Source organism: Neomonachus schauinslandi, chromosome 6 (genome assembly GCF_002201575.2).
Source record: "Neomonachus schauinslandi chromosome 6, ASM220157v2, whole genome shotgun sequence".
In the NCBI taxonomy this organism is placed as follows: Eukaryota; Metazoa; Chordata; class Mammalia; order Carnivora; family Phocidae; genus Neomonachus; species Neomonachus schauinslandi.
Genome location: NC_058408.1, coordinates 45,864,161 through 45,889,576, shown reverse-complemented (window position 1 = coordinate 45,889,576; position 25,416 = coordinate 45,864,161). Strand labels below are relative to the sequence as shown.

At 37.9% G+C, this 25,416-nt stretch overlaps 1 protein-coding gene across 1 annotated transcript in view; it reads right to left on the bottom strand.

Moving 5' to 3' along the window:
- The window catches only part of HMCN1 (hemicentin 1), a 487,037-nt gene that overhangs the window by 268,156 nt on the left and 193,465 nt on the right, over window positions 1-25,416 (bottom strand). The window contains exons 6-9 of the mRNA XM_021682591.1: window positions 24,633-24,739; window positions 4,245-4,365; window positions 3,077-3,340; window positions 1,676-1,820 (exon numbers count right to left, since the gene is read on the bottom strand). Of these exons, the coding sequence (XP_021538266.1) occupies window positions 1,676-1,820; window positions 3,077-3,340; window positions 4,245-4,365; window positions 24,633-24,739 (637 nt within the window). The remainder of the gene's footprint in view (window positions 1-1,675; window positions 1,821-3,076; window positions 3,341-4,244; window positions 4,366-24,632; window positions 24,740-25,416) is intronic.

Here is a 25,416-nt window from a genome sequence, read left to right as displayed (position 1 = left end):
AATCAGGGTGAGAGTATCAATCCATCACCACCCATGCCAAATTCTGTCTTTAGCCTCTCACAACCAAAGAGCTTAATATATGTCAGCAAGGCTTGTCAGATCTCTGAGCCACAGAGCTGGAAAAATGAGAGAAAGAATTCCTGTGGCTTACCTCCCAGGAATTGTGTGGAATTAATGAATTAATGTTTATAAAGAATCTCAAGTGTCTCTGAAATATGTTACTATTTAAACATGAAGCAGAATGGATTTGATTTCATCAGGAAATTATGTAGCTTCAACATTTGATACCCTGGTCAGTTACATTGCTGGTTATTAAACATGGAGCTAAGGGAATCATCAAGATATACTATATAAAAAAAATAGCAAGAAATAATACAGTTCAATCTTTAAATAGTGGAATTTTTTTCTAAGGCTTTACTGAAGATTCCTGCCATAGTTTTTATTTAAAATGACCCATAAAGAGATAAAATAGGTTAATACTGTCAAATATTTAGCATCTTATAGAAGTTATTTATATTAATATTGAATTAACAGCATATAAGTTTTGTAAAATAATTCCTAGAGTTTTTGCCAAATGCAGTTTGTTTCATTAGTAAGTTAAAAAAAACAAACATTTTCCAGAAATCATCTTCCAGTTTTCAAGGTCTACTTAATTTTATCATAGATTATATTTATCTAAAAACAATCACCCATCTTCACAAGAAAGTCAGTGCCTTCTTGTCCACTCCCATTGATTGTTAAATGCAGTAGCCACACATACTCCCACTCCACCTGTTTCCCCCAGCACACTCCCCTCCCCTAACCCCCTCCCCTTCCCTGCTCCTCCAGCGTTGCTGGCTTCCTTCCTATCTTTCTTTCCCACATGCCAGTCAGCATCTGCATTTACTGTTCCTGTTGTGCAAATGCTTTTCCCTAGATATCTGCATGACCATCTCTCACCATGTTTAGGTGAATTTCCAAATTGCAACTAAGCCAAAACCACATGCACCCCATCTACCAGAATTAATCTAATCTCAATTAATCTGCTCTACATTTTGCTACAGCACTTAATCGGATTCACTTACCAGAACACTTTAAATTATATTCAGAGACTTGCTTGCCCCAAGGCCAACAAAGCTTAAACTTTTCTCTTTTGCAAGGACCCTTCCAAGATTTGGTACTTAACTTTTTATTCATAATTTTGTATTGTTCATCTTAACAAGAGATCCTCAAGGGGCACCTGGGTAGCTCAGTCAGTTAAGCATCTGCCTTTGGCTCAGAACATGATTCCAGGGTTCTGGGATCAATCCTGCATGGGCTCCCTGCTCAGCGGGGAGTCTGCTTCTCCCTCTCCCACTGCTGCTACTCCCCTTGCTTATACTCTCTCTCTGTCAAATAAATTTTTTAAAAAACAAACAAGAGACCCTCAAGTTATATAAAATTCAATATCCTATAAAACCTGAACCAACCCTTGAATGAATTCTAGCATTTATTAAATTAACATATTATATGTTTTCTGTCTTTCTCCATTACAATGTAAGCTCCATAAGGGCACAGACTTGTGTCTGTTTTGTTTGTTGCCATATTCTAAGACTATGAAACAAATGAGAATTTCCAATGAAAAAGCCCATTAAGTATCTATTTGTATTTAGATGTTTAATTTTGTCTATAATTGCTAATAAAAACATGTACGCACTTTAAATACTGGTCTACTCCAAGCATAAGTCCATTTCTGACAAAGCTCAGGGTAAAGGGTAAAAGACTCTCAACAGAGCAGGGAATTCGGCCTGGCTGCAGATAGTATCCTGGGGTTTTCTTGGGCATTGTAACTTTGGGAGCATCTAGGAAGAAAAGAACACGGGCAACAAGATCACAGTGTTATTGGGTACTTCCTGTTAATGCATTCAAAAGCTTCATACTTTAATTATTCCAGTAAATCCTCTGCATTCCAATTAATCTAAATCACTAAAACCCACTTTAATTATCTTTCTTTGTTCAAACCTTATTAATTTCTGGATCTCTCCATGGACCCCTTACTAAAGTATTCATTAAATCTAAGACTCTATTTTTAAGACACATTATTTTGGGGGCCACCAAGATAGAAAAGAAAAAGCTACCAAATTAGTTACCATACTTCATCAATTGTAGAACCTATTTTTATTTCAAAAATGTAAATATATGAAAAGAACCCACATGCCTTAGAATTGAATGCAAAAGGTAATTGTTTTCCCCAAAATAATGGGAAAAGTTGATTTTTAAGAATCCAATAGGTTTTATAGTATTCAATTTAGGGGCTAAGACAACTAAACTTTGAATACTGTATATGAAGAAATACTGACAGTTCTATTCTCACCATTTGACAATGATTAAAGACTAGCTACACAGTTGTTTCTGAATTTCCCAAATTACAATCTTATGTATAAATGATAAATTGTTGTCCCTCAATCCAATACTACAATATTAGAAACAATAAAGATTTGTCTATCCACAACTCTAGCTATAGTTCTAAATTTTGATCAGAGTTGTCATTAGCCTTGAGAAATAGCACAAATATAAAAATTGAAATGCTATCTCATATCTCTAAATAATCCCTAATCTGTGATCTTATCTCTATATCATAGCAAATATATGAGTAACTAGCTTACCAATTAACTAACTGCCAACTTATCACATAAAGATAGAATCATCACCAGTTGTTTACAATGAATTACTGTTCACGAAGTAGGTTTCTGAGAATCACATATAAATATTTAACCCATTTGGCCCATTTAGGTAGCTTGATCAAACATTACACATGTGTGCCAGGCTTTTTTGGGGGGGGTGGGGGAGTAAGAGCACCAGAATTTCCCAGTTCCAGTTCTCACACTGAGTGAAGCAATCAAAATTTTCAGATCTGCAATCAGTGAGACTTAACATGAAACTTTGAATGTGCTTTTTATGATTAAGAAAAATTGTGTTACCTAAATATAAATGCCCATCAATTCAGTAACCCAGTAATAATGTGATATTATTTTTTTACTTTATATTTCATTCTTTTAGGACCACATCACTCCCTTAAACTATCAATACTCCAGTGTTCAATAAAATGATGTCTCACCTGGGATGATATTAGAGAAGGAAACACTTGATACCCTCTGGAAAAGATAATCATCCTTATCATAGCCTGTTACTTTGAGAAAGAAAGCTTCATTTGGTGGTATAAAGTCAGAAATATTCCACAAGCCATAAGGTTTTCGGTCTGGGTAGTATTTAACAGGAATAGTCTTAAGAGAACTGCCTGAGATACTCAGAAGTTCAAGACGATCTACTCTGGCTGGGACGGAAATTCCAGAAGTATTCAGCAGCACATAGGTAGGTATTCCTACAAGAGAAAGGCTTTGTTATTATTTACAAGTAACATGGAATTGAGGTCATATATCAAATAAATTTTTGCATTATAATAACAGACAAGTATCATAAGTATGAGTACTACAAACTGTCTTACAAATTGTGGCTTAAACATTTACAGAAACTTTGGAAATCCTAATAATTATTTGTATGGTATTTTAACAATACGTATACATGGAAAAACTAAAATTGTGAATACTGTGTTACATGATGTTTAATAACATGAATATTTAATTTTTAAAGACTCACTATTTGTATCTTTCTAGTAACTGCAGCAGTAAAATAAATGAACAATCAAAAAAAAAAGAAATTTGAAGAGTCACAGTAAGATTAAGCATTTTTTCACTATAAAACTATAATCTTGCACGAATAAAATAAGAAAAACAAGCTATAAGAAGTGGCAATAATTTTATCTTTGAACATACAATAATACATGATGTCTAATTTTTTTAGCTATTACACACATAAAATCCACATTTTTCACTTTAACAACAAGGCAAATTATAGATGTTAGTAAAAAGCCTCAATATCTAGGTCAGTAGTTTCAAAAGTTCAGTAAGTTTAGGAATCAACTGGGGTGCTTGCTACAGTGCATATTCCTGGGTCTAACCTAATTCAGTTCTAATTCAGGAGATCTGGGGTGGGTCCTGGGAATCCTAATTTTTAACAAGCTCTCTGATTAATTTCAATATCACTGGTCTTGGAACTAGACATTGAGAAAAAATGACTAGGCCAAGAATACAATCATGTTTAAAGTAAAGATGCTATGTTTCCCAATTTTGTTAAATACTACAAAATTATAAAATTACAGAGAGTTCGAGAAATATCTTGCACTTGGATATCTACCATGTCCATTTTGGTAATATGTACATACAAACCTTGCACCGGTCTGCTGACTGTTTTTTTGAAGTCCAGGGTGGGTTTTCTAGAAAAACCAGCTCGGAAATCAATAGTACTAAGGCCAGTGATGCGAACAGAGTGCCTTCCACTGCTAGAAGTCTGAAAAATGTTTAAAGAGAAATCCCATCAGTTGATCCAGGTTACCAGTACAATAAACACTAACCAGTATGGGAAACTACAGAGTGTTTAATCAGGACCGATGTCCAATAATTGAAGCTCTGATCTGGGTGTTCTAAACTTAACTGGGATTCTACATCTTAAATGCAAGTTTTATAATACATATCCCAAGGGACTGCCCTAAAATAAAATTCAGTAATACACTGCAAGCCAATGTTAAAAGATAATAGGTGTTTACCCAAAGAACAAATAATCCAATCAAGAAATGGGCAGAAGACATGAACAGACATTTTTCCAAAGAAGACATCCAAATGGCCAACAGACACATGAAAAAGTGCTCAACATCACTCGGCATCAGGGAAATACAAATCAAAACCTCAATGAGATATACCACCTCACGCCAGTCAGAATGGCTAAAATTAACAAGTCAGGAAACGACAGATGTTGGCGGGGATGCGGAGAAAGGGGAACCCTCCTACACTGTTGGTGGGAATGCAAGCTGGTGCAACCACTCTGGAAAACAGTATGGAGGTTCCTCAAAAAGTTGAAAATAGAGCTACCATATGATCCAGCAATTGCACTACTGGGTATTTACCCCAAAGATACAAATGTAGGGATCCGAAGGGGTATGTGCCCCCCGATGTTTATAGCAGCAATGTCCACAATAGCCAAACTGTGGAAAGAGCCAAGATGTCCATCAACAGATGAATGGATAAAGAAGAGGTGGTATATATATACAATGGAATATTATGCAGCCATCAAAAGGAATGAGATCTTGCCATTTGCAATGACGTGGATGGAACTGGAGGGTATTATGTTGAGTGAAATAAGTCAATCAGAGAAAGACATGTATCATATGACCTCACTAATATGAGGAATTCTTAATCTCAGGAAACAAACTGAGGGTTGCTGGAGTGGGGGTTGGGGTGGGAGGGATGGGATGGCTGGGTGATAGACACTGGGGAGGGTCTGTGGTATGGTGAGCGCTGTGAATTGTGCAACACTGTTGAATCACAGATATGTACCTCTGAAACAAATAATACATTATATGTTAAGAAAAAAAAAAAAGAAGAAGATAGCAGGAGGCGAACAATGAAGGGGGGGATATCGGAGGGGGAGACGAACCATGAGAGATGATGGACTCTGAAAAACAAACTGAGGGTTCTAGAGGGGAGGGGGTGGGAGAATGGGTTAGCCTGGTGATGGGTATTAAAGAGAGCACGTTCTGCATGGAGCACTGGGTGTTATGCACAAAAAATGAATCATGGAACACTACATCAAAAACTAATGATGTATGGTGATTAACATAACAATAAAAAAATTTTTAAAAAAAGATAATAGGTGTTTAGTCACCAGTGAATAGCCCTGAAGTTAATCTGTAAAAGCTCCATGAGGATACAGATCTTTGTTTTGTTCACAGTGATTTACATGCTAGATGTTTAGCAATATCGATGAAATGAACAAATGACTAAATCTTCTCCCCTAAACACCATCCAGGTTTGATTCTGGAAAATATTTCCTTTTTCTTTGCCTCTGGGAAGATACAGCTAGGACAAGCACAAGAGTTGACCACTATCCAGATTTGAGCCAACCAGCATCCCCAGCTCAGCAGTCTCCTTGCCAAGGCACTGGGTGCTTGAGACACAAATGTGAATAAAACATGGTCCCTCTCCTCTAAGAGCTCATGGCTGGTGAGGAAGACACGGAGAAACAGAAATCTTTAATATGATGCAGTATTAGAAATACATAAAAGGTACACAGAAATACATAAAAGGAACAAGCTAGCCTATAGTTACTAGGATGATGACTGAACTAAATATTGAATGATAACTCAGCACTGAAGTGACTCACATGTGCATAAATAATAAATAATTTGGATGAGGGCCACAGGATAAAATAATAACACTAATGTTTATTGGGCACTTCCTGTATGTCCAGACTCTTTAAATATATTGGCTTATTTAATTCTCATTACAATCCTATCAGATATATATCATCATTATCACCATTGCACAGATAAGGAAGTAGCTTCCCAAGTTCAGGAGGCTTCCTAACTACAGAGGTGGGGTTTTAATGGAAAGGTCAGGCTCCAGGGTCTTCACCACTGTGCTACATTGTCTTTCAAGGGCAAGATAAGTCAGAGTTAGGGATGCCTGGGTGGCTCAGTTGGTTAAGGGTCTGCCTTTGGTTCAGGTCAGGATCCCAGGGTCCTGGGATCGAGCCCCGCATCGGGCTCCTTGCTCAGTGGGGAGCCTGCTTCCTCTGCCTGCCGCTCCCCCTGCTTGTGCTCTCTCTCTCTTTCCCCTGACAAATAAATAGATAAAATCTCTTAAAAAAAAAAAAAGATATGTCATAGTTAACTCAGAGTTAGCCTCTACCTCAGTATCTTTCAAAATATGACATGAGCAACTACATCTACAGCTACACAAAATCACTCAGGTTTTCTCTTGAAAATGTAGACTTCTGAGCTCCAGCCCAGATTTACTGGATCAGAATCTTTGGTGAGTGGCGTCTAGGAATCTACATTTCAAAAACCCGCCCAACATTTATGAACAAGAGTTCACCATTATTTTATTACATTTATCACCAAGATTTTCTCTCAAAATAAAATGACCACATGATAGTAGCATTAATAGAATGCATTAGAAATATATGTGCCTATATTATATATAATCATACATGAAATTTTAATCTGGTGAACAGCCAGATGAAGCCACACCATGATTAAAAACATGCCACCTCCAGGGTTCTCCAAACTACACAGCTTTCCCGAAATCACTGTGGTTCCTTGTTATTTTGCAATGAGGAGAGGAAAGATGAGGAAATATGTCCCTTTTGCTACCATATTTTTTTCTCATTAAACAGAACATGCAAAAACCCCAAAAGAAAAAAAAAAGGAAAAGGAAAGTGAAGGAAAAGAAAAGACCCATATCTCCATAAAAATAGGTTTGTTGTATTCTTCTTGTAAAGGATGCTGCTAATTACTACAGCCCATTTTCCTAAGGGTTACAAAGGACTGTATGTGCAAGTGTAGGGGTCTCAGTACCACCACTTATTCTATTATTTCTAAAGGAAAACGTGTCATGCATTCCATACAATAAAGCAAAAAAAGGGATGGGGAGGGGATATGGACCATGATCCAATTTTATCTTTTTTTTTTTTTTTTAACTAGGCTTCGTGCCCAATGTGGGACTTGAATTCACAACTCTGAGATCAAGACCTGAGCTGAGACCAAGAGTCAAATGCTCAACCAACTGAGCCACCCAGGTGCCCCCCATGATCCAATTTTAAAATCAGGATTTCCTAAGGGTTATATGAAACCTTACTAAGTCTAATTTCAACTGTTTTAGATCACATAGTGCTTTATTGAAGACACTATTGCCTACTGATTTCATGTGAAGACAATCAGAAGGGTCAATATTATGATGACTTGATTTATATTTGTTCACTGACATCATATAATATCATTACTTGCCTTGCTGCTCAGAAAGTCTCCTATAGTAAAATGGCTGTTGAGGTTACCAAGGGTACATATGACCCATAATTTGCCAAATGACTGCCATCAAGTGTTAATTTATCTGGCAAATGTTCTGTGCATATATCAACTGACAAAGAGTCTGTTTTAAGAGTGGTGCTTAATAGTTAAGTGAGAGGGACACCTGGGTGGCTCAGTCAGTTAAGCGGCTGCCTTCGGCCCGGGTCATGATCCCAGGGTCCTGGGATCGAGTCCCATATTGGGCTCCTTGCTCAGCAGGGAGCCTGCTTCTCCCTCTCTTTCCCTCTGCTTGTGCTCTCTCTGTCAAATAAATAATAAAATCTTAAAAAAAAAAAATCATCTAAGTGAGAAAATTAGAAATTACCCATGCTTGAAAATATCGCATTTTCCATGACTAACCAAGACATTAAAAATAAAGCAGAGTTGATGAATAGGGAGCTCCTTATAACCTCTATAAAATTACTGTAAAATAAATTAATTTTGATATTTAAAATATACTAATTAACAAAGTATGTTGAAATAAGGATGTAGTTTTCCTATTCTCTGAGCAATGCCAAAAATATGAAGGGTAAAATATTTTAACTTCATGTTTCTATATTATACTATAAACAGTAGGAATATCTGCATAGAATTTAAAAGGGTTTGTAAATAAAAGATATTTCCAAGTAAGTAAGTTTTCATGCAAAATTATATCCAACTCTGTATTAATCAGGGTAATGGGAGCAAAGAACATCACAAATAAACCAAAATTATGGTTTAAAAAAATAATAAAAATAAGAAATTTAAACTATTAGTTAAAAATGGCCTCTGACACTCATGCATGCATTCATCATTTTTAATCATTCTCTTAAAGGAATTACAATAATACTTGGGTAGTATTTTGGGAACACAAAACATCACATTAAAATGTCTTTATAAGAAAGTGCCATAGGGGCACCTGGGTGGCTCAGTTGGTTAAGCAGCCGACTCTTGATTTCAACTCAGGTCGTGACCTCAGGGTCTTTGGATCAGCCCCACATGGGGCACTGTGCTGAGCGCGGAGTCTGCTTCTTTCCCTCTCCCTCTGCCTCTTCCTCTTCCCCCGAATCACAAGTTTTCTCTCTCTTTCTCTAAAATAAATGAATAAATCTTAAAAAAAAAAAAAGTGCCATAGTTTACTTTATAACTTTAGTCTGTTTTCTTAAGGTAAACTATTATTTTAGTCTGTTTCTTAGCTGAGCTCCCTTTTTCAAATATTAGTGTTAATAAGAACAGAAAGGTCCTATTAATGATGGTAAAATGAACAAGGAAATGGACAAAGGGGAAGAAAGAAATATTAACATATACCAAATGCATACTGTACAACAGGCTATCTTTTATATAAATAATCACTTTTGATCTTTACAAAAGCCCCTGTATGGGAGTATATTATCCTAATTTCACAGATCAGAGAGATTAAGTAATTTGCTCAAAGTCACAGATACTGCAGGTGGCAGAGCTGTGTTATGAACTCAGTGAGGCTCCAGGAACCAATTTCAATAGCCACCCCATGCTTTCTCATGATTATTGCAGTGGATTTGATTATGCTGGTTTCAGGGAATACACTAAAATAGGCTGAACTGCTCTACCTAATAGGAGAGTAATGTGAAGCTTCCGAGACTATTCAGAGGAGAGAAGCAGAGGCATAATGGGAGGAGAGGAAGGATGGGGGCAAGGAGAGAGCAGAAGGGGACAAGGTGCTTCAAGACATAACACCAAACCTACATATAGTTAAATCTACTAAACGCACAAAAGTCTTATTATTAGTGGATTTCCTGTGATATTTTTGATGAGGCTGAGCTTTGCCCTGCATTAAAGTACAGAAGTTATAATCAACACACAAATAATCAGGAGACAAGGAGACCATAAGAAAGTAAGCTTTCAGGAAACTCCAGAAATGTTGGGAGAAGGCTCTGGACTCTCACATGTTATGGACATAGTGGGGTTGGAGGAGAACCAAACGTATGAAGGTCTTGGAGGGACAAAAAATATTCAGCTAATTCTGCAATTGAGTCAGAGAGGTAGTCCAGCTGTATATTCCTTCCCTTTCTTTTCCCCTTCAAATTAGTCTAGCTATTTTAGTATCATTTTTATTTTTATATAATAAAATCAGTAAGACCATAATTACTGATTTAATGTTTTTCTATGTGGTCTTTACATCATGTAGATTTATATCATGTGGGTTATTTGAATTCGACTCCAAAAAGCATCTATCCACCACAGAATATCTTGAAGTATCATTTCTGCACAGAGCCACCCTAACCTCATGGCTTCTGCAGTTAAGAAGAGGGAAATCTAGCAGCAGCATGACAGCTCCAACCATAACAGGAAAATTTCTGGACACTAGACACTACATGGGATTTGTATGGGCTAGAAACTCTGAGAACTGTATTTCATACAGTATATTTATTCATGCAATTCATAATAGATTATTATGAACTTTATTCTGAATTACACTGAATTACCGTCTGAATTCAATGTCATGATTTCAAAATTACTCTGAATTCATTATTACTCTGAATTGCAAACGTCATGCTTGTTAAGTTGTGGAAGGGTCTGAGTCAGGAATATTAAGTGTGAGCAGAGCAGAGGCAAAGATAAAATTATACTAGGTATCTACTGGCATCCTAAAATCGGTCAACAGGTAACCATGATCCACAAAGGAGTAAGAGAAAAGAAGGAGCAGAGTAGACCCGAGTCTAGGTTTCTGAATTGGAGTGAGTCTATGAGGAGTCAAAGAAGACAGACTCAAGTACCTTGAAACAAGCACCATGGAGAGCTCCAGGAAAAATGAGTTACTCCTCTGATCTCTTCCCGGTCAGCTCTATTGCAGATGGATCTACTTCTTAGTTTAAGCATGAAGGCCTATTAAATACCTCTCTTTATGGAAAGTCCCTTAAGGGAAAAACTACATCATATTCATCATCTACAAAATATTACTCAATAGGTACTTAACAAGTGTAGGTTTAACAAATGATATTAAAGCCCTCTAAATGCCTAATGTTGGTACTTTTCCTTAGATTCCTTAAGAACCAGTGAATGCCAGATTCATCAAGAATCTATCAAATTTTTCTATAAGCATTGTGTTTAGTAGGTTCACACGTTATTTCATATAATCCTACTGCATCCAAAGATGATTTTTTTTTAAATTTTTATTCTTATGTTAATCCCCATACATTACATCATTAGTTTTAGATGAAGTGTTCCATGATTCATTGTTTGTGCATAACACCCAGTGCTCCATGCAGAATGTGCCCTCCTCAATACCCACCACCAGGCTAACCCATCCTCCCACCCCCCTCCCCTCTAGAACCCTGTTTGTTTTTCAGAGTCCATCGTCTCTCATGGTTCGTCTATGCCTCCGATTTCCCCCACTTCATTCTTCCCCTCCCGCTACCTTCTTCTTCTTCTTTTTTTTTTTTCTTAACATATATTGCATTATTTGTTTCAGAGGTACAGATCTGAGATTCAACAGTCTTGCACAATTCACAGCACTTACCAGAGCACATACCCTCCCCAGTGTCTATCACCCAGTCACCCCATCCTTCCCACCCCACCCCCCACTCCAGCAACCCTCAGTTTGTTTCCTGAGATTAAGAATTCCTCATATCAGTGAGATCATATGATACATGTCTTTCTCTGTTTGACTTATTTCACTCAACATAATACCCTCCAGTTCCATCCACGTCGTTGCAAATGGCAAGATCTCATTCCTTTTGATGGCTGCATAATATTCCATTGTATATATATACCACCTCTTCTTTATCCATTCATCTGTTGATGGACATCTTGGCTCTTTCCACAGTTTGGCTACTGTAGACATTGCTGCTATAAACATCGGGGTGCACGTACCCCTTCGGATCCCTACTTTTGTATCTTTGGGGTAAATACCCAGTAGTGCAATTGCTGGATCATATGGTAGCTCTATTTTCAACTTTTTGAGGAACCTCCATACAGTTTTCCAGAGTGGCTGCACCAGCTTGCATTCCCACCAACAGTGTAGGAGGGTTCCCCTTTCTCCGCATCCCCGCCAACATCTGTCATTTCCTGACTTGTTAATTTTAGCCATTCTGACTGGTGTGAGGTGGTATCTCATTGAGGTTTTGATTAGGATTTCCCTGATGCCGAGCGATATTGAGCACTTTTTCATGTGTCTGTTGGCCATTTGGATGTCTTCTTTGGAAAAATGTCTGTTCATGTCTTCTGCCCATTTCTTGATTGGATCATTTGTTCTTTGGGTGTTGAGTTTGATGAGTTCTTTATGGATTTTGGATACTAGCCCTTTATCTGATATGTCATTTGCAAATATCTTCTCCCATTCTGTCGGTTGTCTTTTGGTTTTGTTGACTATTTCCTTTGCTTTGCAAAAGCTTTTTATCTTGATGAAGTCCCAATAGTTCATTTTTGCCCTTGCTTCCCTTGCCTTTGGCGATGTTTCTAGGAAGAAGTTGCTTCGGCTGAGGTCAAAGAGGTTGCTGCCTGTGTTCTCCTTTAGGATTTTGATGGACTCCTGTCTCACATTTAGGTCTTTCAACCATTTGGAGTCTATTTTTGTGTGTGGTGTAAGGAAATGGTCCAGTTTCATTCTTCTGCATGTGGCTATCCAATTTTCCCAACACCATTTGTTGAAGAGACTGTCTTTTTTCCATTGGACATTCTTTCCTGCTTTGTCAAAGATGAGTTGACCATAGAGTTGAGGGTCCATTTCTGGGCTCTCTATTCTGTTCCATTGATCTATGTGTCTGTTTTTGTGCCAGTACCATACTGTCTTGATGATGACAGCTTTGTAATAGAGCTGGAAGTCCGGAATTGTGATGCCGCCGGCTTTGCTTTTCTTTTTCAACATTCCTCTGGCTATGCGGGGTCTTTTCTGGTTCCATACAAATTTTAGGATGATTTGTTCCATTTCTTTGAAAAAAGTGGATGGTATTTTGATGGGGATTGCATTGAATGTGTAGATTGCTCTAGGTAGCATTGACATCTTCACAATATTTGTTCTTCCAATCCATGAGCATGGAACGTTTTTCCATTTCTTTGTGTCTTCCTCAATTTCTTTCATGAGTATTTTATAGTTTTCTGAGTACAGATCCTTTGTCTCTTTGGTTAGATTTATTCCTAGGTATCTTATGGTTTTGGGTGCAATTGTAAATGGGATCGACTCCTTAATTTCTCTTTCTTCTGTCTTGTTGTTGGTGTATAGGAATGCCACTGACTTCTGTGCATTGATTTTATATCCTGCCACTTGACTGAATTCCTGTATGAGTTCTAGCAGTTTTGGGGTGGAGTCTTTTGGGTTTTCCACATAAAGTATCATATCATCTGCAAAGAGTGAGAGTTTGACTTCTTCCTTGCCAATTTGGATGCCTTTGATTTCTTTTTGTTGTCTGATTGCTGTGGCTAGGACTTCCAATACTATGTTGAATAGCAGTGGTGATAGTGGACATCCCTGCCGCGTTCCTGACCTTAGGGGGAAAGCTCTCAGTTTTTCCCCATTGAGAATGATATTCGCTGTAGGTTTTTCATAGATGGCTTTTATGATATTGAGGTATGTACCCTCTATCCCTATACTCTGAAGAGTTTTGATCAAGAAAGGATACTGTACTTTGTCAAATGCTTTTTCTGCATCTATTGAGAGGATCATATGATTCTTGTTCTTTCTTTTGTTAATGTATTGTATCACATTGATTGATTTGCGGATGTTGAACCAACCTTGCAGCCCAGGGATAAATCCCACTTGGTCATGGTGAATAATCCTTTTAATGTACTGTTGGATCCTATTGGCTAGTATTTTGGTGAGAATTTTTGCATCCATGTTCATCAGGGATATTGGTCTGTAATTCTCCTTTTTGATGGGGTCTTTGTCTGGTTTTGGGATCAAGGTAATGCTGGCCTCATAAAATGAGTTTGGAAGTTTTCCTTCCATTTCTATTTTTTGGAACAGTTTCAGAAGAATAGGTATTAATTCTTCTTGAAATGTTTGGTAGAATTCCCCTGGGAAGCCATCTGGCCCTGGGCTTTTGTTTTTTGGGAGATTTTTGATGACTGCTTCAATTTCCTTAGTGGTTATAGGTCTGTTCAGGTTTTCTATTTCATCCTGGTTCAGTTTTGGTAGTTGGTACATCTCTAGGAATGCATCCATTTCTTCCAGGTTATTTAATTTGCTGGCATAGAGTTGCTCATAATATGTTCTTATAATTGTTTGTATTTCTTTGGTGTTGGTTGTGATCTCTCCTCTTTCATTCATGATTTTGTTGATTTGGGTCATTTCTCTTCTCTTTTTGATAAGTCTGGCCAGGGGTTTATCAATCTTGTTAATTCTTTCAAAGAACCAGCTCCTAGTTTCATTGATCTGTTCTACTGTTCTTTTAGTTTCTATTTCATTGATTTCTGCTCTGATCTTTATTATTTCTCTTCTCCTGCTGGGTTTAGGCTTTATTTGTTGTTCTTTCTCCAGCTCCTTTAGGTGTAAGGTTAGGTTGTGTACTTTAGACCTTTCTTGCTTCTTGAGAAAGGCTTGTATTGCTATATACTTTCCTCTTAGGACTGCCTTTGCTGCATCCCAAAGATTTTGAATAGTTGTGTTTTCATTTTCATTGGTTTCCATGTATTTTTTTTAATTCTTCTTTAATTTCCTGGTTGACCCATTCGTTCTTCAGTAGGATGCTCTTTAGCCTCCATGTATTTGAGTTCTTTCTGACTTTTGTCTTGTGATTGAGCTCTAGTTTCAAAGCATTGTGGTCTGAAAATAGGCAGGGAATGATTCCAATCTTTTGGTACCGGTTGAGACCTGATTTATGACCTAGGATGTGATCTATTCTGGAGAATGTTCCATGGGCACTAGAGAAGAATGTGTATTCCGTTGCTTTGGGGTGGAATGTTCTGAATATGTCTGTGAAGTCCATTTGGTCCAGTGTGTCATTTAAAGTCTTTATTTCCTTGTTGATCTTTTGCTTAGACGATCTGTCCATTTCAGTGAGGGGGGTGTTAAAGTCCCCCACTATTATTGTATTGTTGTCGATGTGTTTCTTTGCTTTTGTTATTAATTGGCTTATATAATTGGCTGCTCCCATGTTAGGGGCATAGATATTTACAATTGTTAGGTCTTCTTGTTGGATAGATCCTTTAAGTATGATATAGTGTCCTTCCTCATCTCTTATTACAGTCTTTGGTTTAAAATCTAATTTGTCTGATATAAGGATTGCCACCCCAGCTTTCTTTTGGTGTCCATTAGCATGGTAAATGGTTTTCCACCCCCTCACTTTCAATCTGGGGGTGTCTTTGGGTCTAAAATGAGTCTCTTGCAGACAGCATATCGATGGGTCTTGTTTTTTAATCCAGTCTGATAGCCTGTGTCTTTTGATTGGGGCATTGAGCCCATTTACATTCAGGGTAACTATTGAAAGATAGGAATTTAGTGCCATTGTATTGTCTGTTAAGGTGACTGTTACCGTATATTGTCTGTGTTCCTTTCTGGTCTATGTTGCTTTTAGGCTCTCTATTTGCTTAGAGGACCCCTTTCAAGATTTCCTGTAGGGCTGGTTTTGTGTTTGCAAATTCCTTTAGTTTTTGTTTGTCCTGGAAGCTCTTTATCTCTCCTTCAATTTTCAATGACAGCCTAGCTGGATATAGTATTCTTGGCTGCATATTTTTCTCATTTAGTGCTCTGAATATATCCTGCCAGTCCTTTCTGGCCTGCCAGGTCTCTGTGGATAGGTCTGTTGCCAGTCTAATGTTTCTACCCTTGTAGGTTACAGATCTCTTGTCCCAAGCTGCTTTCAGGATTTTCTCTTTGTCTCTGAGACTCGTAAGTTTTACTATTAGATGTCGGGGTGTTGACCTATTTTTATTGATTTTGAGAGGGGTTCTCTGTGCTTCCTGGATTTTCATGCCTGTTTCCTTCCCCAAATTAGGTAAGTTCTCTGCTATAATTTGCTCCATTATACCTTCTGCCCCTCTCTCTCTTTCTTCTTCTTCTGGGATCCCAATTATTCTAATGTTGTTTCGTCTTATGGTATCACTCATCTCTCGAATTCTGCCCTCGTGATCCAGTAGTTGTTTATCTCTCTTTTTCTCAGCTTCTTTATTTTCCATCATTTCATCTTCTATATTACTGATTTTCTCTTCTGCCTCATTTATTCTAGCAGTTAGTGCCCCCATTTTTGATTGCACCTCATTAATAGCCTTTTTGATTTCTACTTGGTTGGATTTTAGTTCTTTTACTTCTCCAGAAAGGGTTTCTCTAATAACTTCCATATTTTTTTCAAGCCCAGCTAGTATCTTTAAAGTGATGATTCTGAACTCTAGATCTGACATCGTACTAATGTCCGTATTGAGTAGGTCCCTGGCAGTCGGTACTACCTCTTGTTCTTTTTGTTGAGGTGATTTTTTCCGTCTTGTCATTTTGTGCAGAGGAGAATAGATTAATGAGAGAACAAAATGCTAGCAGAGTAACAACGTCCCCAGAAAATATACTCTAAACAAATCAGAAAAAACCTGAAGCAGTGGGAAAAGAAAGGGAAAGACAGAAAAAAGAAAAAGAAAAAAAAGAAAAAGATAAAAATAAAAACAAAAACAAACAAAACAAAACAACAACAACAGAAAAACCAGAATGTGATCAAATATGATCAGGCTGGTATATAGATCAGTGGCACACACTAGATTTGGGGTGTATTTTGGTCTTTTAGAAGAAAGTGCCTCCCAAAATTTTAAAGAATGAAAAACTTATATATGTACAAAAATAAGGGTTGATCTGATGAAGGGATGGAATATGACTGTAAAGATGGAAATTATAAAAAATTTTATAAAAGGAATTGATAAGAAGTTGTTTGAAAAAAGAAAGAAGAGGATTTAAAAAATGAAAAAAAAAGGGAGAAGATGTGATCAGGCAGGGGAATAGAAAATACCATATACTAGAGATTTAGGGTATATTTTGATCTGTTAGAAGAAACTATCTCAAAATTTTAAAGAGAGAACAACTTATATATATAAGCCAAAAATACGGGTAACTACTATGAAGGGATAGAATATGACTCTAAAAATGAAAAATAAAAATGTTTTTTTTTTAAAAAAAAGGGATTGATAAGATGTTGGTTGAAAAAAGGAAAAAGAAAAATTCAAAAAGAAAAAAAAAAGAAAAAAAGACAGTTAAAAAAAAATTAACTTTGAAAGACTACAGAATCATGGTAAAAAAGCCATGAATTCTATGTGCAGTAGTCCCCTAGCGCTGGAGTTCTGCCGTTCTCATTGATCGGTAAACTTGGTCTTGGCTGGCTGTTCTCGCTGATCTTCTGGGGAGGGGCCTGTTGCCGTGGTTTCCAAATGTCTTTGCCGGAGGCAGAATTGCCCCGCCCTTGCCCCCTCCCAGCTAAGTAATCTGCTCGGGTTTGCTCTCCGGGGCTTTTGTTCCCTGCGAGCTTTCCGTACAGCTTTGGAGGCGGAGAGTGAAAATGGCGGCCTCCCAATCTCCGCCGCGGAGGAGCCAAGAACTCGGAGCCCCGCTTCTCAGTGAGCCCCCAGAGAAAAGCCGTCAGTCACTCCCGTCTCCAGCCGCACTCCGTGCTCACCCGGCCTGTGACCGCGGGTTTCTATCTCTGGCACCCGACCCCGGGTGGAGTCTCCAAACCCAGCAGATCCCTGCGGCGCACTCCCGCGCGGCTCCTCCCGGGGGAGGAAGGTGAGTCTCCCCGGATCTGCCGCTTGTTGGGACCCTGCTGGAGGAGCAGGGGCCCGACTGTGCCGCGGATCACAGTTTATGGCAACCCCGAGCTGAGAGCCCGCGCCTGGGCCCCGCCTCTGCAGCCGGCTTCCCTGCTCCGATCCCTGGGAGCTCTGCCGCACTCAGGCACCCCCGGTCTTTCTGTGACCCGTGGGTCCTGAGACCACACTGTCCCGGAGGGTTCCACCCCCCGCTTAGCCACCAGAGTGATGTCCCTCAGCAGAGCAGACTTCTAAAAGTTCTGATTCTGTGCCCCGTGGCTCTATCACTTGCCAGAAGCGGCCGCCGGAGGCCCCTCCCCCGCCGTCTATCCTCCCGAATATCGCCTCGGATTCACTTCTCCGCACGTCCTACCTTCCAGAAAGTGGTCGCTTTTCTGATGAGAGAGTTGTTGCTCTTCTTTTCTTCGATCTCCTGTTGAGTTTGTAGGTGTTCAGAATGGTTTGATCCCTATCCAGCTGAATTCCTGAGAGGAGACGAAATCCAGGTCTCCTACTCCTCCGCCATCTTGCTCCGCCCCCCTCCAAAGATGATTTTAAAGCACCATAAAGAAATTGAGGGTTGCAGAAAGGGAGGTGGGTGGGGGGATGAGGTAACTGTGTGATGGGCATTAAGGAGGGCATGTGATGTGATGAACACTGGGTGTTATACACAACTAATGAATCATTGAACGCTACATCAAAACTATATGTTGGCTAATTGAATTTAAATTTTAAAAAAGAAAAAAAAAAGAAACTGATGTTCAAATAAATGATTACTTGCCTAGGTTTAGATAGCAAGTTCAATGGCAACCATTTGAAGTTCAGTGTTATTTCCATAGGACCTAAGTCTATGCACAGCATTTTAGGATAACAATCTCTGGGTTGATCTCGACACTATAGTGTAGTAGACAATAATACCCTTCAACTATTCATTTACCATTGTTACATTTCTAAATATGTTTTCATTTAGGAGAGGTCAGTTAGTGGAGTGTTTAGTAAACTCCTTTCTGGGGAGAAAAAGCTTTAATTTTTGGCATTTGCCAATTTCTGTGGTATAATTACTACCACCATGGCTGATTTCAAGCTCCTCACATGACGTTACTGAATAGAGAGGTGGAAAGAGAAAGTGTGTAATTTCCTCTCTATGAGCCATTACGAGTTAGATCCAGTATACCACTAGGCCTTGATAATAGGGAATAAAGTGTGTCTATCACTCACAGAGATGTCTGTGTCATCCCAGAAGTGATACAAATTCCTTTTTCTAAAAATTCAATGCACATCCTCCAGTCTTTTCCCCCACTATAACAACTGAAGAGGCTGAATGTTCTAAATTATGGTGGAGCCTCCATCAGCTTGGGTTCTTGAGTGTCTGTGTAAAGTAGAACATCTTGTCAACACTGAAAGGGCATGTAACATTAGTAAAGAATTAGCTTTCTTGTATTAAGCCAGTGAGAATTCCTACTACTACTAAATGTGAAACCTGTCCTAAGTTGAATTAAAATCTGATTGATAGAGCTGGCCTTGATTTCTCTTTCCTAAAGAGTTTCAGTGTTTTATTAAAAAAAAAAAAGCCCAAAGTAGAAAAAAAACTTCGTGTGTAATTTGCATTAATAGAAAGTATAGAGATAATTTTCAATTAACACATATTCAAGAGTATAAGAAAAACTAATTTTACCATTAATATGTTAGTAAGTAGGTATTATTTTCCCCATTTTTCTCAGACTCATGAAATTAGGTAATTTCTTTAAGGTCAAAAAGATATTAAGTAGTGGATCTTGAATTAAAAAAGATACCCAACTCTCATGGTTCGTCTCCAAACAATGAATCATGGAACACTACATCAAAAACTAATGATGTAATGTATGGTGATTAACATAACATAATAATAATAATAAAAAAAGATACCCAACTCTTTTCAAGGTATTTGTTCCTGAATGACATACTATTCTTTAGAAATTAAAGAAATCTGGTGGTTTCATAGGATGTCTGGTGGCTCAGTTGGTTAAATGACTGCCTTCAGCTCAGGTCATGATCCCAGGGTCCTGAGATCGAGTCCCACATCGGGCTCCCTGCTCAGCTTCTCCCTCTGCCTTCTCTGCCTGCCACACCCCCTGCTTGTGCTCTCTCTCTGACAAATAAATAAATAAATAAAATCTTAAAAAAAAAAAGAAATATGGTGGTTTCAAATATTTATTTTAGTATATGCACTGCCGAAGCAAGCACTCAAATATTTATTGAGAACCTACTATGGGCTAGGTATCATGCCAGGCACAGACATAATAATGCTAGCTAGGTTTAAATACTATCATTTTATTAGGCATTGTATGTTTAGAGAAATGTGAAACAAGGAGAGAAATGTACCCAAAGCACATAATAAATTCTATTTAAATACATATATATAGATATACATATGCATTTATATATAACACAAGTATATAGATTTCTTTTTTAAAGGAAACATTCCATTTGGTTGATAATCTGATATTAGCACACTAAAATAACTGGGAAATTTTCCAAGAAAAATCTACTATAAAGCATTCCATTGACCCAAAACATCTGAATAAGGCTGCACCTAATCCATTTAAATAACACACCTGGTATAGTCTTCAGGCTTATTCAAAAGAGTCACCAGGTGAGAATAATTGGAGGCCAGCATAATAATCTTCTTGTGAGGTCCTTTGTAGGTTTGAAGTTTATTTAATTATGATTCCTAAACAAGTTTATGCCACTTGAGTATGATTTCTAAAATAGTCTTATCTTTAGAAAATCCATTAGTAGTCTCTGGCAACCAGCATAGCTATCTAAAACCAAAATATTTTCTACTAGTCTCAGAATCCCAATATGATCATGTGGTTGCATACACTCCTTTCTCTATTTGGAAGATTACATAAGAACAGTTTATCCAAATTTACTTAATGGAAATGTGCCTCAGAGGGTGTGTTAGATTACATGATCACATTGATAATCCTAGACTAATAGAAACAGTCTGTGCCATGTAAAAACCCAAAGGTTGCTGACAATTATTTAATGTCTTTGTAGGAAGTTTTCCTTAAGGAACAGAGGACAAAATTTGGCCTGAGAGTTTCTGTGGTTATCTATATATAGATAGAGCTGCCTGAATGGAAAATTTGTATTGCTCAGAAACAAGATCCAGGATTTGTAGTTTCCTTACAATGGAAATTTAGGTACATAAAACAACCTTCTCTTTTGCTTTAAATAAAACTTTACATTCTTTTTACTTATCTCTTTTTGACATGTTTTTACCTGCATATGAGGCAGCCTAAAACATTTGAGTCATTTATATGAACTATATGGATGAGTTGACTCATTGTCTCTGTTTGGTAAGAGTGTCCTAATAAGTTACAGAAAAGTAATTACCAAGGTTTTAGAGGAAAACCACAGAAGAAAAGAAACTACCACTCTCACAGCATTTTAATTAAATCACAGACAAATTAAAGTGTTCCATGCCAGCACATCAACTACAGGCTAACTAAATCAACTCCTCTGCCTGCTTCCTTGGGTATTATCAGAATAAATGCATTAATTTTTATTCATGAATTTTTATACAGTTCTTTCCCAGGCATTGTATATGCATATGCCAAGTGATAAAATCTGGTCTAGAGTAAAACAGAAAGAGAAAATCTGTACAGAAATAAATATAAGGGGGAAAATCACGGGGCATCTGAGTGACTCGGTCAGTTAAGCATCTGACTTGTGATTTCCACTCAGGTCATGATCTCATGAGTCATGGGGTTGAGCACCTCACTGGGCTCCATGCTCAGCGCAGAGTCTGCTTAAGATTCTCTCCCTCTGCCCCTCCCCCCGCTGGTGCGCTCTCTCTCTCTCTCTCTCTCTCAAATAAATAAATAAATCTTTAAAAAATATATAAGGGGGAAAATCATCAAAAAGGGAGGTGCAGAAAAATTGCAGTAGAAAGCCAGAGGGAAAAGAGAGTCTTTTAGATAGAAAAAATCAGAAAAAGCTTGATGAAAGTGTTGTCTTTTGCCATGAAAGTTATAAGTCAGATAGAAAGCAAGGGCATTCTAGGAGAAGGAACAACTTAAGAGAAAATATGGGGCAAGAGAATGTGATAGGAGATGGGGTGAGGGACAGTATAAAGTTATATTTGACTACAGTGTAAAGGCAAGTGATGGACAAGAGCTAGAAGGGTTGGTTGAGGCTCAGTTGGTGGCCTTTGACTACCATGCTAAGGTCAAATAATAGATTGTCTGTTCTCCATATTTGGGATAAAAACTGCTATGGAAAACACTCAAAAAGCCATTATTAATTCTACTGATAGAGCAGACATTTTTCAGATAGCAGAGAGCATGAGAGATAGCACCAGGGATATACTATCTAATCTCAGACATATTTCTTCGGGAGAAAGTGCACATGTAAAACATTATCACTCATTAGCCATCTGAAAGGGAGATCCAAAGTCAGCAGTGATACTTGTATCAGTAGGTTCAGCTCAATTTCCTTTGCATCAACCTGACACTTTATTTTGGCATTTCACATAGGAGCAAAATAAGTTTATTATCTTTAAAATGCATTGCAGTGTGTGTCCTTTGTTTAGCTGCCACTAAATGTACTCTAGAAACAGTGTACTAGCAGAACCAGAGGCTTTTTGGGTGAGAACTAGATATAAACTTAAGATAATATGATAATAGATACTGTGTCTTTTTACTGTATTCTTAATTATAGAAGACTGAGCTTAGAGACTTGTCTAAACAGAGTCTGCATCACCTCATCCCCTTAGCGTCTCCCTCCTCACTCACAGAGTAATCCTCAGTGCTTCTCTGTTCTTAATTATCAATTAAAACGTGCTTAGTGCCCATTAAGTATTGGGGAATATGGCCAAGGGCAGAAACTCCATAAACGTTTATTGAATAGATGACTGAATAGGTAGGTGCGTTAGGCACGAGATAAAGCAACAGCCATGCAATATTCCTCTTCTTCTAGGCAAGAGTTATACTAGAGGAAATACCACTGGTAGCAATTGAAATCACCTGTAGAAGTGGTTCAAATACTCCACAATAAGTTGCCAATAATGCAAAAGAAATGTCATTACTTGTACATATTTCACAATCAATAACTAATGTCTTATTCAGAAAGCAAGAACAAATTGCCTCAGTGAACTTGCTAGCTCAAGACACTGCTGGCTTAGGGCATGCTTAAAGTATTTGAGGAAAGAAGAGCCTCAGAACCTCCTATACTCCTTCCTACTGTGGTCACAGAAAGTCAGACTCAACACTAATCATATATTGGGCAAGTTGGTTAAAATAACTATAACATCAAATTTGGCCATATTTATTTAAAATATAGCAGTAAAACTCTTCAACATTATCAATCTACTGCACCCAATAAATACTGAGCAACTAATATGGGCAGGGAAGTGGGTGAATAAAACAGGCAGACAGGACCGTTACTTTTTTTTTTTAATTTTATTTATTTATTTGACAGAGAGAGACAAAGTGAGAGAGGGAACACAAGCAAGGGGAGTGGGAGAGGGAGAAGCAGGCCCCCTGCGGAGCAGGGAGCCCGATGCGGGGCTCGATCCGACCGTTACTTTTCACACTGCCTTTTCACCTACACCCTTATCTCATATTATCCACCTTCAAAAAAAAAAAATCCATATTACAGTTTCTACTTTTCCTATGAGGCTGAGAGTTCTGAGAATAAAGAACTGATATTCCAGAGCTTGAATGGAATTACAATGGAAACTTTCATTCTTTAAGCTGGGAAAGTTAATATAGGTATTCTTTTAAAAAGAAAAAAAAACAAACAAAAACTGGCATTCCAAAATGGCGCCTCAAATTGCTATGGTAAAAACACCTCCATGCACTTTCACAGCAGCTCTACCCCTTCAACCAGGAGCCCATAAATCCCTTTTTTTTTTTTTTTTTTTAATGTAGAGAAGCTGAGACAGCAAGAGTAAATGATGCAAGGGGTATCTTCATTTGAGTTATCCCAGAAGGACTCTAGAGCAAGTTGTTTATTTGGGAGGTACAAAGGACACTAATAGGAAGAGGGGAAGTGATACAGGAAAAGAAATGCAGCCCCAAAAGTGTGTGCTTTTAATCCTGCTCCCACGTGGACAACTGGAGCTTATTCCTGCAGAGGCTGAAAGCTGCTCCTAAGGGGTTTCATTCTCTGGCAGAACAGCCTTCTTCTGTTCTAGGGAAAAAAAACCCTCTTGGGCACAGTAATGCAGATACGGGAGTTGGAATTAGGCCAAAGCACTCTGAAAACCCTGGGAAATATGGACAAGTCACTCAGAACATCCACTACAGGGGTCACATATATAATATGCAGTAGAACTGGATTTCAATGTATGGTATCCTGAATTCTGGGTGTATGTTCACTCCCCTGTATCACCATAACACAATGCTTAGAGCGAACATACACTACTTGATGTAATTCTAGGATCCAAATACCATTTGGTGTTAAACAACGAATGCAGATACACCAAATGACAATAGCCAACAGAACTTGAGTGCTTACTTTGTAACAGGAACTATGCTAAGTATTTCATTTGTATCATCTTAATTTTATTCTCAGCACAATACTACAAAGTAAAGAAATATTACTGCCTTCTCTACATTGTGAGGAGGAAAGCAAGGCACAGAGAACTTACAGTGTCAAGGAAATACGGCTTTTAAGTGGCAGGGCTGAGAATACAACCCAAGCACCGCCATACTAAAGCCTATGCCCCTAACCATTATTCTCTACAGGCTCCTCTCTGACTGTTTTGGAGGCAGGAGTGGATAATAAAATCAGCCTACAGGTTTGATTATTGGAAAACTATCTGAGAAATTTAAATGTATTCTGTGGTGACATCAATGCCTTTCACAGTCACCAAAACTTAATACTACCAAATTCACATGATCAAGACACCTTTACAAATGCACTACATATACTGCTTTTTGATAAAAGCATTCTCCATGATTGCAAGAGAAGATACAAATAAACCTGTATACACTTTATAAAACATACCAACAACAAAGTAAAATACACAGACTTTGTAAAATAATCATACCTTCACTGTCCACATTCCAGCCTCTGGCTCTTTAACATTCACCACCTTGGCAGAGTTATGGATATTTAATAGCTCATTCAGGCCAAATCCCTTTTTTATCAGCTTCCCTAAAAGACAGACATAAAGGTAACAAGCACAAACTTTATTTCAGCATCGTGCATCAGCTGTATACACTTCCAGTATAAATTACCTGATGGACTATTGTACCTTTAGCTGAAAATATTATTTATATCTAATATAGGTTTAATTTTATGGTTTCTGGACATTGGAACTGAAGTATCAGATTCCCATTTGCCATGTGGATTTGGTCTAAAAATAAGAATAACAATTGGCAGACTGTAATCATATATCCAAAGCCAAACTAGGTAACAATTATTATGGCTACTGAGAAGTTCCATGCAGTCACTAGAGACATTTAGATTTAATAGATGGCAAGAACAGTAAACTGGAATAAATGCCTTTTTGGAGATCACTCAAGGTATTACTAACATGAGAGCGTTGGGCATATTTGTGCATGAAACACAAAATGTTAAGCTGTTTTCCATGAAGCACAGGAGGCTTTTGTGGTCATATTTAAAGGAAGCAGTGGAATGAAGTAGCATGATACCATCTCCTACTGACCTGAGGTTTATCTAAAGTATCTAACAGTTGGAACCTAGAGAAGAAGAAAAGCAAATTCAGAAGTAAGCCATGGTTTAGTTATTGACTTCACTGTTGGCTCTCCTATGGACTACTTCTGCAGTTAAAAAACAAATCAATTATAAGAATCCCATGTTTGCATCAA